The 18,003-nt window shown below is 33.9% G+C and overlaps 2 protein-coding genes across 2 annotated transcripts; both read left to right on the forward strand.

Moving 5' to 3' along the window:
* The first annotated feature begins 7,177 nt into the window (after positions 1-7,177).
* On the forward strand, positions 7,178-7,942 carry LOC121262729. Its single transcript, XM_041165319.1, has one exon. It carries the CDS (start codon positions 7,178-7,180, stop codon positions 7,940-7,942), a length of 765 nt encoding a protein of 254 aa, XP_041021253.1.
* Positions 7,943-13,873: 5,931 nt separating this feature from the next.
* Positions 13,874-16,350, forward strand: LOC121262730 (probable trehalose-phosphate phosphatase D). The gene is made up of 11 exons (XM_041165320.1): positions 13,874-13,947; positions 14,078-14,386; positions 14,505-14,648; positions 14,776-14,847; positions 14,942-15,034; positions 15,155-15,211; positions 15,326-15,427; positions 15,544-15,621; positions 15,777-15,846; positions 16,023-16,093; positions 16,195-16,350. The coding sequence occupies exons 2-11, from the start codon at positions 14,099-14,101 to the stop codon at positions 16,348-16,350; spliced, it is 1,131 nt and encodes a 376-aa protein (XP_041021254.1). The 5' UTR covers positions 13,874-13,947; positions 14,078-14,098.
* Positions 16,351-18,003: the final 1,653 nt, after the last annotated feature.

Here is an 18,003-nt window from a genome sequence, read left to right on the forward strand (position 1 = left end):
TTTTTTAGGATTATTTATAAACATTTTTAGATGAATCTTTATTGAGTTTTGTGAAGCTAAATACGAAATCTCGGATGAGTATTTTCTAAAGAGTAGTAATATCTATACAATATATTTCATAATATATTTTACAACATATATTATAAAATAAGAATGTTTTTATAAAATGATATTAGTTTTATAAAGTATTTTATATAAATACCCCTTCTTTTAAAATATTATTACGTAAAATGTTGTGTGTTTATCATTTTTCTTTTTAAAATATATTTTATACTAAAGTTTGTAAAAGTGAATAAATAGATCTTAAAATGTGTTTGAATACTGTTTTTTTAACTATTTTTATAATCTTATTGTTGTAAAGTTGAGAAGAAATAATAAATTTATTGAAAGATTGAAAACTAATTTTTTATGAACTTAATATTATTCACTTCGAATTTTTTGTGTATTTGAATGATCCTCAATACACTATTTCATAGGCACGAGAGAATAAAAGAAAGAATTATGAAATGATAATACTTAAATTAATAAGATATATTGATGAATTTAAGAATATCAGAAGTTGATATATTGACGAGGTAGATTCTTAAAGGTGAAATCTAATAGTCATCTTAAAGTTCGTGTATCCATTTATAACGCTTCCCGTTGAATATCCATAAATAAAAAAACATATCTCGTTAAAATCTTGTCAAATACAAATTTGATATAAAAAACAATGGCCAGTGAAAAATAGTACACAATTCTTGTGTATATTATAATGTGACAGGATTGTTTCGTTAAAATATTGTAAAGAAAAAATAATACAATCTATATAATCAATTTATCTCTCTCAAAAGATCGTTAATAGTGTATGATGAAAGCTCATTGAGTTAATGCATTTCAATGTTGTGCACCAACTTCTTAAGCTTTATAGTTGGTGATGCGTTAGTAAATAAATCCGTCAAGTTATCACTTGATCATCTTTGTTTTATATCAATTGTCTTGCTATTTTTTTTTTTTTAGTTTTACAACATTTATCTTATATTTTCTGTTTTTTTATTCCTCACTCAAATTTAGACAAATAATTAGGTAAATAATTGTTTGAAGAAATATATATAAAAAAAAATCAGGATTTAAAGATATTTTGGTCAAAGTTGAAAACTTTAAAAAAATTTACAAAATTAGGCTCAGTTTTACCAAAATCATCTAAATATATCTTATTTTATTTCATCATTACAATTTTTATAAATTCTCACATAAAATATAATAAAAAATTCAAATTTTTCAAATTTTAAAACAATAATATTATTAAATAAAATATTCTAACCATATTTTATTCAATTTTTAACTTTCATATAAAATTATCCCATTTCATCTCACTATCCAAACCCCACCTAAAAAAAACTAAGCATGGTTTAAGTTATTTAATTTATGGCCAGTTTGAATAGTGGAGTATTTTGAGAATATTCAATTATTATTCATTATTTTTTTATTATTATTTATAAAATATCTAAAATCACATCACTACCCAAATGCAACTTTAGTTTCATTGCTTGCCCATCTTGTGTTCTTTTTCTAGTATTTTGTTCTTTTGTTCTTTATGGGTAAATAACCATTTCTTAATCCGTGTACAAAATACATCATTCATTTACAGAGGTATCATTGATCTTTTTCTCAAACAAGTGGCGGTCATGTATGGGCTTTGCAATATGGTATAATTTGAGATTAATGTTACACATTTGAAAAAGAGCAGAGTGGATTATTAAAAATTAACTTTTTTATATATAAATTCTATATTTACTATTTTTTTTAAATAAAAACTATGTGACGTGATGCTTAAATACTATAAAATAAAGAGCGATGCTATTCTGTCGTCCGAGTAGCACTGCTTAGTATTACCGTTACTTGTAAAATTAATTTTTTTTGTATTTATATTTTTTAATATATTTAAATATTTTTAAAAAATAAAAAAAAAATATTTTAATACATTTAAAATCATTTTTTTTTACATTGATAAAAAAAAAATTATCGAACTGTATACTTTAGACGGGATAGTAGAATTTTTCCAAAATAAATTATGTGAATGATTGCCATGGCATCAAAAATACATGTCTCGTCACATCCCTGAAAACTGAACCATAAAGAGGTCAGAGCAGGCCCATGCGATGCGTGCTTCCTTCTTATCGAGGGGTCCATATGCCAACCCGAAATGTGGCAGTTTCTATATATTAACGTTTCTCCAAAATCTGTATTTTCTATTTGAAGATGGCTATTTATAAATCCACGCATCATATATCATAATTTTTTTATTTTTTTTATTTGAAGTTTTATTTTTCTTATAACAATCGAATTATTATATTCATCATTCATATACCACATATTTGATAATAAAAAAAATTAAAAAAAGAATAAAAAAAAATAGTGTGTAGTGTGTGGAGCGTATGAATATAATTTTTCTTTCTATTTTGGACCAACTTTTTAAGAGGCCTATCTAAGATTCACCGGATCATTATAAATATTATAAAATTCATTTTATTGAATTTAATATGTTTTTAATTCTAGACCTTAAATTCCATAGTAAATCTGATTTTAAAGATATAATATTCATTAAAAAGTTGTCTTCAAAAAAAAAAAAAAAAAAAGATATATGGTGAACCAATTTGAGCAAAAAAAAAAGTTGATAGTGTTTGTAGAAGCTCTATGTTTAAAATGTGGAATCCAAGTCAGCAGGTCCCATAAAACATAAATTTTTTGAAAAAGAGAAGGTACTTATTTAATATTTAGTGCAAACCTCCAACCCAATAAAGATATAGAAAATTGGAGAATCATCGACCGTGCCATCTGGACCTCGGTCACGACCCTAGACACCAAGCTGCCGCGCTCCTCCTTGTGCCATGATGATCGACTTGATCTTCCACTTGCTTGAAGGTGATGGTTATGAGTGGTGTTGAATTAACTTAGATGAGTGTTCAAAGGATGGTTCTGGGCGAAATGTTGGTGAGCGTGCACATGTGCAGAGCAGTTGGGCGGTTTAAAGTGGTTACGTGGGTGGTTGGCTGTGGGTTGGCTAAGTGGGTGGTTGGCTAAGGCAGTTTCTGATACTTGTGGTTACTTCTTACAAAGTAGGGAGGCAAATTTGGGGAGACAAGTGGCTACATCTGGGCGTGTGGCTTGGGCAGTTAGCCATAACCGCAGTGCTTGTCCTTGTCCTTGCTCCAACTCGACTATGGTGGCTTGTTGCAGGCTAAGGGCCCTTCAATGGCGGATTGGGGCTGCCTTACGTGTTGCCCCACTCGAGTATAGCAAAATGATCAGCAAGCAAAGAGGAATACAATGCAAAAGACAACAAACCAAGATACTGAAATACTTCAGAATTGCATTAACATAGGGGAAATAAAGATAACAATGTGTCACCCTGATTCACGGATTGCACAGAGTTAACCTTCTCCTTTGGGATTCACGTATTGCACCCAATGGAGCCTAAGTGTCAGAGCACATGAGTGCCTTTAAGCTTACAAGTCAATTGTTCAAATGTTCAAAAGATAACAAATGCAATCGCCCAGTGCCATATATATACTAGCATTCAAATAATAATAATTACAAAAAAGATAACGGTTGCTGGTTCCACGCCTCTTGGTTGAGGCCTCATGCCGTTGGTGAGCCATGGTTGGCATGGATGAGTCCACGGCATGGGCTGCTTGCTGATGTGCGTGGGTCTTTAGGTTGGCCTGCTGGGTTAGCCTTGACTTCTCCTTGGTCCCTACATGTGTGGCCCAGGTTGTGTGGGCTGGGCGCTGATGGTGTGATGCTGCGTTGAACCATGGTGAGCTTAAGCATGGCAGGCTGGCATGGCCCAAGCCAGAGTGGCCTGGGCGTTGGTCTGCATGGCCCAAGCTAGTGGTGCCTGGGCGTTAAATAGCATGGCCCAGGCCGTGTGGCCTGGGCGTTGGTCAGCATGGCCCTGGCCAAGGCCAGGGCGTTGAGCGGCATGCCAGCTTGCGTGAGCATGCTGGGCAACCGCGCCGTCAATTCCAAGTTGGTTGTGCATGCGCGCGCTGCGCTGGCATCCAAGCCATGCATGCGCGCTGTGCGTGCGCGCTGCGCGCGCGCTAGGCGTGCCTGCAGCCTGGCCGCGCGCTGAGCAGGCTGGTGTGACAACCTCGCTCGCGTGTGCGCGCTGACTGTGCGCTGCCTGCTTGAGGGTGATCGTGGCCTAGCATTCTCCAAGAGCTCGGTCTGTGGGCAATCAAGCCATGCCAGCAGAGCCTCCGATGGCTTGTCTGGGCATGACAGGGTGCTTGTCAAGGCATGACCCGTGGCCTCCTGCCTTGGGGTTTTGACACATCTATATCTGGCTGAAAATTACCTTCCACTAGATTCATCGGCCGACCTAGTGAAAAATCAAGCGATAATTGGAGCACAACGACACACGTGGCCATCTGAGTCCTTTCACCAACCTACCAACCGCTTTCCAGCGCGCTCTTCCACCGATTTCCGGTATATTTTTTAAAAATAATTGTCGTAAGTATTGCGTAATATTTTAAAAAATTAAATTTATTATTAAAAAATTAAACTTTTTATATGAATTCTATAATAATAATTATTATTATTATTTAAAAAAAAATTACACAACATTTACATAACACAATTACAAATATTATTTTTCTTTTCTAACAAATATGCTTTATTTGCCGGAAAAGATTAAAAAAAGAGGACCAAAAAGATTTTATTTGAGCTCTTTTCAGTTTAATTCGTAGCCTTTAGCTGCTCGTTAAATTTTCATGTAAAATAACGAGTTTGCGTTGGCATTTAGACCCGGTTTGGTTACGAAGTTCATATGAGTTTGATTACATAATTTATATAAGATGAAATGAGATGAAATATTTTAAATAATAATAAAATTTTTGAGTTAAGATGAGATGAAATAGTTTGTAAAAATTTTCATTTTCTATCTTCTACAAATGATTTAGGTTGGGTTTGGAAAGTGTGTTGAAATGAGATGAGTTGAAAGTTAGATAAAATATTATTAGAATATTATTTTTTAATATTATTATTGTTTTGAGATTTAAAAAAGTTAAATTGTTTATTCTATTTTATGTGAGAATTTAAAAAAATTATAATAATTAGACGAGATGAGTTGAGATCAACAGCTACGTTTAGTCGCAAGACTCAGCTGAGCTCAGTCTAATTTTAAGTTGAGTTTAATATACAAACACCCAACTCTCAAATTACTAAATTCATTTTAATTCAAAACATCTTTACACGTGAGACTCATAATCTTTTTCAACATTCTATAAAAAATATTAAATTCATCTTAATATCTAAATACACTTTGAACTTAGTTTAGATGGCTCAACATAACTCTATTTACTATTTAACTCACTATTATTTATAAAAAATTAAGTTTAACTCAACATCTAAACGCAATTTAAATCCAAATGGAGTCTAAGAAAGTAAGTACTGCTGAAAGTGTGTATTTTTTTAAATGTTTAAATATGTTTAACAAATATTTAAGAAAAAAATTAAAAATGCATTAGAGACACGCCCAATGAGACATGTTGGGCGGCCCTTAATTATCTTTATTATATCCCCAACACAAGTAAATTCTGCTTCGTATAAGATTAAAATAGAATATATTTATATTGTATCATATACTCGTAGTACTTAATTGCTGGACTGTTTTATCTCATCTCATCTTATCTTATCATTATAATTTTATTAAATTTTTACACAAAATATAATAAATAATTAAATTTTTTTAATAATATTATAATAATATTTAACTTTAATCTCAATCTATTTCATTCCAACTCAACTCACTGTTTAAACTATATCTTAATTATTAAGTTTTTAATTGATTATTTTGATAGCCTAGCTATAATATCTTCTCTTTTTGACAAACTTTTAGCTACGTACCTAAACTTTGAAAACGTTAACCACTCTGTCACCAGGACGGGGTTTGCCTTGCCATCAAAGCATCCTTTAATTTATTAAGAAAAACGCTATATGTTCATTCTTTTTGACACTTCCTTTTGACTGTTGATCAATTTTTTTTTATTTAAGTAATTAAAAAAATAATTTTAAATATATTGATATATTTTTTTATTTTTTAAATATATTTAAATATGTTAAAAAATATAAAAAAAAAAAGAAAGAAAAATTTTTTTTACGCTGAGCATACCTACCCAATAGTCAAGATGGAGCGGCATAGTAGCCGCATCCTTTTATTAATAAGGTAAGTTATTTCTTGTTAAAATAATTTTTTTTATTAAAATAAGTATATTCTTGTTATAAATAATCATTTTTATAATAAATAATTCATCATCTATACTATTTTTTTTAGTTATATTGCGTACAGAAAACAAATTGGTAGAAATTGGAAACATCAATCTCAAGAATTATGGTTTTTGGAAATTCGGCCCGTTTGGATATAGAGATATATTTTTATCTTATTTCAGCTAATTTTAACTAATAATCTAGCTATTACTTATAAACCATTTCATCTCGAGTAGAAAGTCGCAAGTCGGTCACTAACTAATTGGATGAAATCGATCTGGTGCATGCATGCAGTTCAATCTTCATGAAAAGTAATCTTATTCCAATTATTGTAATTTATATTAATTACAAGGGTAAAAACCCACAAAGGAGTACAGTACCGATGCATGCATGCAAGGGGATCGAAAAACTTGTACATGAATTCATGTGCGGAAAAACTTCCCCCCATCTTTTTTCTTTGTTCCTCATTTATATATATATATATATACACTTTTAATTACCACAACTGTATATATCGCGTGCATGAAACGAGGGAGATCAAAGGAAAATGAGAAAGTGGTGAAACTTATCTCAACTATCGATGAAAAAGGACATTGCAAGTTGGGACTTGAATACTTTGTTAGAGACTACATAACATCCATCACAGCATTTCCCTCAAGCCAACTCAGATCACTACTCAACAATGCACAATCAGCAGAATAAAGATGATTCTAGAATAAAAGAATTGTAATTCTGTTACGAATTGTCTGTACAAATTAGTTAGAAGAGATTCCTTTATTCTTTCTTTTGTAGTTACTATAAATAGAAGGCCATGTACATTGCAATACGCATGATGAATATACATAATTCTTTCTCAACTCTCTGCCTTGCTTCACTGCATTTTATTCTGATTTTACCATAACTGTTATGGTATCAAGAGCCATTCATGGCCTCCGAGAAAACTGATCCCCCTCCTATCAATACCAATATCAACCCTAAAGACCCTTCCAGCCCCTACTTTCTTAATCCAAACGATGGACCTGGAACCTTACTTACCACTCATCTCCTCACAGTAGACAACTACCATTCTTGGGCTCATACCATCCGAAGATCTCTTCAAATCAAGAAGAAACTGGGCTTCATTGATGATACGATTCATGAACCTACTGCCCCAAACTCTACTCTGTTAGAACCATGGCTTGAATGTAATGACATGGTTGTAACTTGGCTCCAAAATGCAATGTCCCTTGAACTCAAAAACAGTGTTGTGTATGTTGACACTGCTCATGCCCTATGGCTTGAGTTAGTACAACGTTTTGCACAAAACAATGGCCCACGGATTTATGAATTGAAACAATCCATCCATTCTCTTACTCAAGGGGATGACTCTGTTAGCCTCTATTTCTCAAAATTAAAAAGTTTATTTGATGAACTTCTTAATTTTGAAATCATTCCATCTTGGGCATGTGGTGCTATGCAACCTGTCATTGCAAACCAACAACGTGATTGGATGATGAAGTTCCTCATGGGACTTAATGATTCTTTCACCAATATCACAGCTCAAATTATTCTTCTTAAACCCACCCCTACCTTGAGTGATGTTTATGCTCTTGTTCAACAAGAAGAGAAGCGTAAACAGATTTCAACAACTTCCCATAGTCTTCATGACACTCTTGCTATGGCTACTAAAACCTATTTTCCACCCAACTGAGATAGCCCCAAACAGTTTGGTTCTCAAAGGCGAGAGAAATTTTTTTGCTCCTTTTGCAAAATCTCTAGCCATTCTTTAGACAAATGTTTCAAAGCCAATCCCCACCTTGAAAAACCCACATGCACCCATTGCAACCTTGTTGGTCACACTGTTGACAGATGCTACAAACTACATGGCTATCCACCAGGCCATAAACTGGCTACTCGAAACAAAGTTTCTGATTCATCAGCTAATCAAATTAGCCTTTCCACCCGAGAACAGATCACTGAGGACTCACAAGCTGCTCTCACTAAAGAGTAATATCAGCATCTCGTTACTTTGCTCCAATCTCAAGCTACACAGCAGGCTGCCAAACAAGTTCAGCCCCTTGATTCCTATAATTGTACCTCTGCCACCACTATGTCTGGTATTTTTTCTTGTTTCTCAGCTTCTCACATAGCACCAGCCTCTTCACAGCATATTCCATGGATCATTGACACAGGTGCACCTCCATTTATACCTCCTTACCCACCAAAGTTGATTTTCAAGTTAAATTCCCCAATGGCAATCATGCTGATGTTACTCACAAAGGCACTGATCAACTCAATCACAATCTCACTCTCAAGGATGTCTTATGCATCCCATCCTTTAAATTCAATCTTCTCTCAGCCAAGAAATTAACTCACGACCTTAACTGCTGTTTTATTTTTTTTAATAACGCATGTTATGTGCAGGACCTTTTCTCTTGGAGCACGATTGGGAAGGGTGAGGCTCACAATGGTTTATACAATCTCCAGTTGACAAACGTGTCTCCCACTGCCCTCTCATCTATCCTTTCCAGATTCCCACAAAATTCCACTCACTTTTCTGCTTCTGTTATCTCTGATTACAATTTATGGCATTGTAGAATGGGTCATTTATCAGACTCACGTTTATCTTTGTTACAACAATATTTACCAAATCTGAAAGTTATGCATCATAATGTCCCTTGTTCTACTTGCCATTTCTCAAAACATCACCATTTACCTTTTCCTGTTAGTACCAACCGTGCATCAAAACCATTTGATCTTGTTGATTGTGACATTTGGGGACCTTGTTCCCAAATAGCACATGATAGATCAAAATATTTTTTTAACAATCGTTGATGACTTCTCAAGATCAACATGGGTCTATTAAATGAACAACAAATCTCAAACCAGAAACTTCATGCAATCCTTTTGTTCTCTAGTTCAAACTCAATTTCACACCAACATTAAAGTAATTCGGACTGATAATGGAAATGAATTTGCAATGACCAATTTTTACATGCAACAAGGGATAATCCACCAAAAAGGTTGTGTTGAGAGCCCCCAACAAAATGGGATTGTCGAACGAAAACATCAACATATTTTAAACGTTGCCCGAACCTTAAAATTTCAATCTGGAATTCCCACATCCTTTTGGAATGAATGCATCCTAACTGCCACATATCTTACAACAGAATACCTTCTCCCAATTTACAAAATTTAACACCATATGAACTTCTATTCCAAGTCAAACCAACCAACACTCATTTAAGAAACTTCAGCTGTCTTTGCTATGCCTCAACTTTAAAAAAAATCACCACAAATTTGATTCTAGAGCCAAAGCCTGCATCCTTCTTGGTTACCTCTTTGGTTTAAAGGGTACAAATTACTTGATCTAGAGACTAAATCTGTTTTTCACTCAAGAGATGTTGTTTTTTATGAGCATCTCTTTCCCTACAAAAATGTCATTTCCACCCATGAGTCACAAACATCCCATTCACTCCAATTCCCTTCTCTGGTCCTAGAAACCATTAATTATTTCCCTCTTTTTCAAACTGATCTCATACCAGACCACATGACAGCTCCAATCCTTCCTCAATCTGACACCATACCTGCCAACATTCCATCCCCAACTATTTCTCACTCTGAACCCATACCAGACCACACGACATCTCTAACTTTTCTTCAATCTGAACCCATACCAGATCACCTACCAGCTTCCACTCTTTCTCAATTTGACCTCATACCAGCAAACTTACCATCACAGCAGCCTGCATCTACATCTTCTTATGAAGACATCTCTTCACAAAACCAACCTCCACCTCACCGTTCACACAGACCAAAGAAACCCCCCTCTTACCTCCATGACTACTACTGTCAACAGGTTACCATGCCCATTACTTCTCTATCAAGCTCCAAGGTAAAAGGTAATTCACTTTCTCATCATCTTTATCCAATAAATTCTGTTTTATGTCATGCTAAATTATCATCCAAACATACTGCCTTTGCCACTTCCATCCTTACTCACGCTGAACCACACACTTATGCACAAGCTGTGAAAAGTTTAGATTGGCGCAAAGCAATGGATAATAAAATTGCAGCTTTAGAACTGAACAAAACTTGGGATATCATTTATCTGAATATTGGAAAGAAGGCTATTGGTTCAAAATGGGTCTACAAAATTAAATACAACTCGGATGGGACAATTGAGAGGCATAAGGCACGCTTAGTTGCCAAGGGTTATACCCAAGAGGAGGGACTGGATTATCATGAAACTTTTTCATCCATTGCCAAACTCGTGACAGTTAAAACTCTTCTAGCCGTGGCTGCTGTCAAAGGTTGGATTCTCTAACAATTTGACGTTAATAACGCATTTCTACATGGTGATTTGGAGGAAGAGGTATACATGAAGATACCTCCGGGCTATTCCATTCAAAGTCCCAACAAAGTTTGCAAGTTGAACAAGAGTTTATATGGCCTTAAACAGGCTTCCCGACAATAGTATGCCAAATTCTCTTCTTCCTTGTTACACTTTGGTTTTACTTAATCCCGAGCTGATTATAATCTCTTTATCAAAGGGAATGGTACATCTTTTATCGCATTACTCGTATATGTTGATAATATAGTTGTGGCTTCAAATAATTCTCATAAAATTTCTGCACTCAAAGTTTTTCTTGAATCAAGATTCAAAATTAAAGACCTCGGTACACTCAAGTACTTCCTCGAATTAGAGGTAGCTAGAACTTCAAATGGGATTCAATTATGCCAAAGGAAATACGCTCTTGACATATTACATGATGCTGGTTTGATTGGTTGCAAGCCTAGCTTAATTCCTATGGACCCGAATCTCAAATTCAGCAAAGATGAAGGCAAGCTACTTCATGATCCACCTGAGTTCAGAAGGCTCATTGGACGTCTCCTTTACCTCAGCATCACACGGCCTGACTTGTCATTTTCAGTTAACTTGCTCAGCCAATACATGAGTTCCCCTCGAGTCCCTCATCTTCAAGATGCACACAAAATCTTGCGCTATGTGAAGAACTCACCTGGCCAAGGGTTATTTTTCCCATCTTCAATCTGCCAGCTCACTTCATACTGTGATTCTGATTGGGCTTCATGCCCTGATACAAGGAGGTCAACCACAGGTTATTGTGTGTTCCTTGGTAAGTCCCTCATCTCATGGAAATGCAAGAAACAAACAACTATATCTCGCAGCTCCGCTGTAGCAGAATATTGTTCCATGGCTGCTGCATCATGTGAGCTTGTTTGGTTAAGATTTTTACTTGCTGACCTCATGATTTCTCATACTCAGCCAGCCATTCTTCATTGTGACACTAAGCTTGCCCTCTATATTGCCTCAAAACCTATTTTTCATGAGAGGACCAAACATATTGAATTAGATTGTCATCTAATTCGAGATAAAATTCAAGAAGGTCTCATTGTCACTGCATACACACCATCTACTTCACAGTTGGCGGACATACTTATTAATGCTCTTCATTCTCCATCCTTTTATTCTCTTTTGCTCAAGATGGGAGTAATTGACATACACTCTCCATCTTGTGGAGGGATGTTAGAGACTACACGACATCCATCGCAACATTTCCCTCAAGCCAGCTTAGATCACTACTCAACAATGCACAGACAGCAGAATAAAGATGATTCTAAAATAAAAGAATTGTAATTCTGTTACGGATTGTCTATACAAATTAGTTAGAAAAGAATCATTTATTCTTTCTTTTGTAGTTACTATAAATAGAAGGCCATGTACATTGCAATACGCATGATGAATATACATAATTCTTTCTCAACTCTCTGCCTTGCTTCACTGCATTTTATTCTGATTTTACCATAACTGTTATACTTTGCAAATTGATGATTTGCCATTGGCAAAGATAAAAAAAAAATCTATGCTATAAATATTGGCCGTATAATAGTGTTAATTTTGTTTGATACAATACTGCATGCATGCTCTTAATTTTAGTTTAGTTTATCTTCAATCATATATAATTATATTAATATGATACATTTTAAAAATAATTTATACCTACCAGTTAAAATGAATTATAGTCATGTACTGTGACATTTGACAACATGATCATTCCTGTCTTAAAAAAAATGACAAAAGTTTCTTGAATGGGTTGGCTCATCGTGCATTAACATGTTAGCAACAGGCCCAGATAATATTCGGTGTTGTGACGACCATTATTCTGATTCTTACCAATGTTTTGAATATCGTATTGATGATCGTTTCGATCGAAGTATTAAAACGAAATATTTCAATATCACTATCATTTTAGATACCGTTTCAGAATAGTTTATATATGAATAAATTATACATAAAAATTATATTTCAAAATAATAATCTATATATTAATAAATTATATATATATAAAATATAAATAGTCTAGTCTTAATTTAGGAGTAAAAAATAAGTTTGTAGTTTGAAAAAATAATAATAAAAAAAGGAAGTAAAGGCAAAAACAGCCAAAATTTTAACCGATACGAAATAATACCCTTCTTTGTACTGGCTACGCCACATAAACGAAATATTTCGACCATATCAACCGATACGGTATGAAATTCAAAACCTTGGTTCTTACTATGATATCTATTTATTAGAAAAATTTTGCTTATTATTTCCTACATCACAATTTATCATTTTTGTCACTCTATTTAAACACATATATTGATGTGTAAATATATATTTAAATAAAAAGATAAAAATGACAAATTGCATATTGATGTGTGATGTAGAATGATAAATAGCATTTCTCTTATTTATTATTTATTATTGCATGGTGTCGAAAAAAGTGTACGGGCAAAAAAGAAGGAGTCGTTGTCGAAAATAGATATCATTTCAAAATTCTCATCTCATCATATTTCATCTTCTTCCTAAACATTATTCAAATATAAATATTTTCAAACTAATCATTACAATTTTTTTAAACTAATCATTATAACTTTTCCAAACTTTCAAACAAAAAATAAAGAACAATTTAATTTTTTCAAATTTTCAAATAAAAATAATATTATAACACTATATTCTAACAATATTTTAATTTTATAATATTTTTTTTCAATTTTTTTCTATATTTTTTAAAATCTAAAAAATACTTCATTCAAACTATCTTCTTATTATTCACAAATTATTTTATTACAATTAACAAACTTTTCATTTAATGTTACTCCCCAAACGAGAAGTTAGTGCTGCGAACCCAGTTGTACATTGACTAGACAGCGTCGGTTCCTTTATAACTCGTGACTTGGAGAGCAGTCAGAGTGCGCGTGCGTGAATGTGGCTTTCAATTTTTGCTTGACAATTGATATTATATAAAAACAAATTTATAAATTATCGTAATTGTATGAGATTTATTAAATTTATTTTATAATAAAAATAATTTTATAATTTAATACTTCATATTAAGCTGGCACAACAATTTTAAAAAGATTATATAAAAATAAATTTATAAATTAACATGATTTTATGAAATCAATTAAATCTATTTTATAATTAAAATAATATCACAGTTTAATACTTCACATTAAGTTGGCACATCAATCTATGATTTATATTGTGTAATCTTGTGGCTAAAATATTTTCTTTTTATTTTACTAATTTGCTTTTGATACGTAATACATGTGTTTCAGCTCAAGATCGTGCTCGCACATTTCCAGCTCTGTTTTCTAACCTCTGGTCCGTTAACCTCTCATTCCTCAGAAACTACTCTAAACGGTGAGGTATAAGAATTAACACAACTCTTACGTGGGTTAGGTTAAACCATCCAATGGGGGTCTGCCTTTCATTTTTAACGTTTTTTTGTAGTTTCTTTCTATCTACGGAATAGGTTATTTGTGTTTATAAATGCAGCGTTGAAAATATTAAAAAAGAATGACTAAGCAGAATGTGGTGGTTACTGAGGATTGCACATCGTGTACCGGAAAAGTTAGAGTGGCCGCGTCGAAGTCAGAACTGTTCTTGCCCGCCATGACGGAGCCGCTGGCTGCACTTGGTGGCCGGCACATCGCCATATGCCAAAAGCAGCTCTTGAAGAGTCTTGAAACTGGAGGAGGAGGAGCCAGGGCCAGTGCCTGGGTTGATTCGGCGAGATCTTCCTCGCCTACCCAAATCAAATCCACGGCCTCTCCGCCTGAAACGGAAGAGCAAAGCTCCTGGACTGTATGTGTCGGTCTCTCTCTCTAGATGATGATCCTACTGCATTAATCTCTTCAGTTATAATTTGTCTTATTTACATGTGAGTTTGGATTGTGTTTGTTTCTTAATGGTTTGGCGACAGCTCCGTTATCCAATATCAGCATTAGAGATTTTTGAGCATATAATATCAGCTTCCAAGGGAAAGCAGATTGTGATGTTTCTGGATTATGATGGCACCCTCTCTCCGATTGTTGATGATCCAGATCAAGCATTTATGTCGAAAGATGTAATTAGTTTTATATATATATATATATATATATATATATAATATCCTCTCAACTGAGTCGTTCATGCTTGGTTGATCATATTAATTTGTAAACTGATCAAATATCATGCACATTTTCTTTGAATAGATGAGAGAAGCTGTAAGGGATGTTGCTGCATACTTCCCCACGGCCATAGTGAGTGGGAGGTGCAGGGATAAGGTCATTTTCCAGAACTATAAAATTGTTTCAAGACTTTTATGCTACACACTTGATGATTTATCCCCTTTTTCGTTGGTTATCAAATAATTTGCAGGTTTATAACTTTGTAAGGTTAGCAGAACTATACTATGCAGGTAGCCACGGAATGGACATCAAGGGACCATCCAAACGTCGAAAATGGAATAAAGTGAGTTCATGTAGTGTGTACAAAAATTAAGGGATCCTAGTAATAATAATTTTTTTTTTTTTGTTCTAATCCTTGCCGTTTATAGAATTTTTTCTCTTGATTTTATGATGATCGATCCAGGGAAATCAAGCAGTCATCTTCCAAGCTGCTACTGAGTTTCTACCCATGATTGACGAGGTTTTTATCCGATTTACTTCTGATCTCCAAGCAAAAATCACAAAGAATAGATCAAAAGGTAGTTAAATGTTTGAAAGACTCATATATATATATATAGTGGCTGTATTACTTCAGGTGTGCAAAACCTTGTTAAAAAAAACAAGTTCCATCCCAGGAGCAAAGGTGGAAAATAATAAGTTTTGCCTATCCGTACACTTCCGCTGTGTTGAAGAAAAGGTAATCGAAACCCACTTTGTTCGATTGTTTTTTTTCCAGGCATACATCCTAGCTAATTAATTCCTACGTACGACAATAACAAAGTTCGTCTTTTTATTTTCTTGCGTGCGCATCAGAGATGGGCTGCATTAACAGAACAAGTTAAGATGGTGCTCAGTGCGTATCCTAAACTTAAACTGACTCGAGGGAGGAAGGTACGTACACTTTAATATTATTTAGTTGGATTCTCGTGTTAAGATAGATGGTACAAGTCGACACAGAAAAAATCCAGAGATTTTTGTAACTGTGGCCAAATTTTCAGTACATTAATATGCCTGGCCTGCCTGCGGGCAATATATTATTAAAACAGGTGCTGGAGATCCGTCCAACCATCAAGTGGGACAAGGGCAAAGCCCTCGAATTCTTGCTGGAGTCGCTAGGTGAGTACTGTCGTTGAAGTACTAGTTTCTTTTGAAAAAACAGCTAGGCCGGAATACATGCATGAATCCCGGCCTAGCTAGCTTGGTGTCAAGTGAATAGCTAGGTGACTAAAGGAGTACCGTCCAGATCATGATCTATTAATCTTCTTAACCCAATTAATGTTTGTCTTTATAAGGATATGCCAATTCTAGTAACGTTTTGCCTATCTATATTGGAGATGACCAAACAGACGAGGATGCGTTCAAGGTGCTTTACGCTGTACCTCTCCTTATAAGTTATCAGATATTTTTTTTTTTCAAACACGTACGATAGCTATCATTTCATGTTTACACTCGATAATTGATTAGGTTTTGCGCGATAGAGGGCAAGGGTTTGGGATCCTTGTTTCTAGAGTTGCCAAGGAAACAAGTGCCACTTATTCTTTGCAAGAACCATTTGAGGCAAGATTTTCAATCCAAATTAAGATGCATGCATGCACTAATTTTGTGTTTGATCTATCTTAAACCTTATGGCCGTAAACATTGGTATGGGTTTCGATCAAGTAGCATGTCAGCTTGACATATCTATATTTCTTCGCGTCAAATATTGCAGGTTAAGGAATTTTTGCGGCGTTTGGTGGTGGAGAGGAAGAGATGGTTACTGCAAAGTTAAACACCTACAGCAACTATTGGTCCCATAATGTTTGGGTGGGATCAATTTTTGCGTAGTGTTACAATATAAATTAAGTCTTGAGATTACTAATTATATATGTATTTTCTTTAATTAGAGATTGTAATTGGCCGAAATTGTGAGAATTAATTATGAATTTCTCCCTAAAATTGTCGAAACATTCTCTCTCTCTCATACATACATGATATGTATTATTATACTTGTTGTCACAAACAAATTATACAAAAATAATATCGCAAACTGATATAGTTTTATTTGATTTATTAATTCTACTTTATAGTAAAAGTAATTTTTATATTTTGAAGAGTCACATCAATCTACGTCAATTTGTGAAATTATTTTATATAATCTCTTTATGGCTAAAATACTTTTTAATAAATAAATATAGGTTATTCATATCAAAATTAGCTTTCTGGATAAATTATCAAACCTGTACGTACGATGTTTAAACCGTCTTGATTTAATAAACAACATCAACTCATGTACATATAGACTATATATAGAGTAGTCAATTAGTATAACCATGCAATATTTAAACACATTCCTAATTACTTATGTATTTCTACGTACCTTCTCAACATTGCATTTATATATGCACTATATATATATATATATATAATTCATGAACTGCTTGCAAACATTTAGAGTAATGTTTTGAACTGTGTATATTGGTAATTTAAAAAGTATTACAAGATCATCAAGATTATATATATATATATATATATATATATATATCGATCTAGTTGTAAATTATCTGGGAAGAAGACATACACGTGAGATGCACATGACTCCCACATGCTTGCACGGGTGCGCGCACACTCGCACTCGGCGGGAGAGACCCATTTGAGTAATAATATAATTAAGATATATACTATTTTTTTACTGTACGTTTTGGGGGAAGAACGGAGTCATGCACAGGCTGTAAGCTGGAGTCTTCCCATGCATGTATAAGCTAGTAGTGGAATACGTACCCCAAGAAGACGATCCTGAGCACTGTGAGTCGATCGTGAATCCTTTGACCGAGTGTTTCGTTTCATGACCAACTTGTGATATCTCACGTGCGTCGTCCGCAGGCAGTAGTACTGTGTTAAAATCTCAATAATAGAAAGCATCTTCAACAGTACTTGCAATTAACGTCGGGTGCACTTTGAATTTTAAAATACATATATTTTCTCGCATGCGTGCAGGTGTTTGACTAATTTGTTGATCCCGAGAACCTGTCTGGCTATTTTGAACCACTACTACAAAGACTGATGTTGATGTTATAGACTTCTAATAATATAAATTAATATACAGCACAATATATAGTTCCATCGAAATGACGGACGAAACTCTAAAGTGATAAAAAAAAAAAAAAAAAGGTCTAGGTCGTGTCATCATATAATACTTATTCATGAAAATGATTTAATGCTGTTCATAAAAATATCAAGGTCTCCTTTATTTTTATAATTATTTTAAATTTATTTTATAATTATATTATTTTAAAT

Source organism: Juglans microcarpa x Juglans regia, chromosome 4S (assembly GCF_004785595.1).
Source record: "Juglans microcarpa x Juglans regia isolate MS1-56 chromosome 4S, Jm3101_v1.0, whole genome shotgun sequence".
Lineage (NCBI taxonomy): Eukaryota > Viridiplantae > Streptophyta > Magnoliopsida > Fagales > Juglandaceae > Juglans > Juglans microcarpa x Juglans regia.

Excerpts from the sequence above, each read along its gene's own strand:
- LOC121262729 (XM_041165319.1), top strand. The coding sequence starts at position 7,178 with ATGGCCTCCGAGAAAACTGATCCCCCTCCTATCAATACCAATATCAAC.
- LOC121262730 (XM_041165320.1), top strand. The coding sequence starts at position 14,099 with ATGACTAAGCAGAATGTGGTGGTTACTGAGGATTGCACATCGTGTACC. Across the intron at positions 14,848-14,941 it reads GTGGGAGGTGCAGGGATAAG|GTTTATAACTTTGTAAGGTT; the intron begins GTCATTTTCCAG and ends AATAATTTGCAG. Across the intron at positions 15,212-15,325 it reads TTCTACCCATGATTGACGAG|GTGTGCAAAACCTTGTTAAA; the intron begins GTTTTTATCCGA and ends GTATTACTTCAG.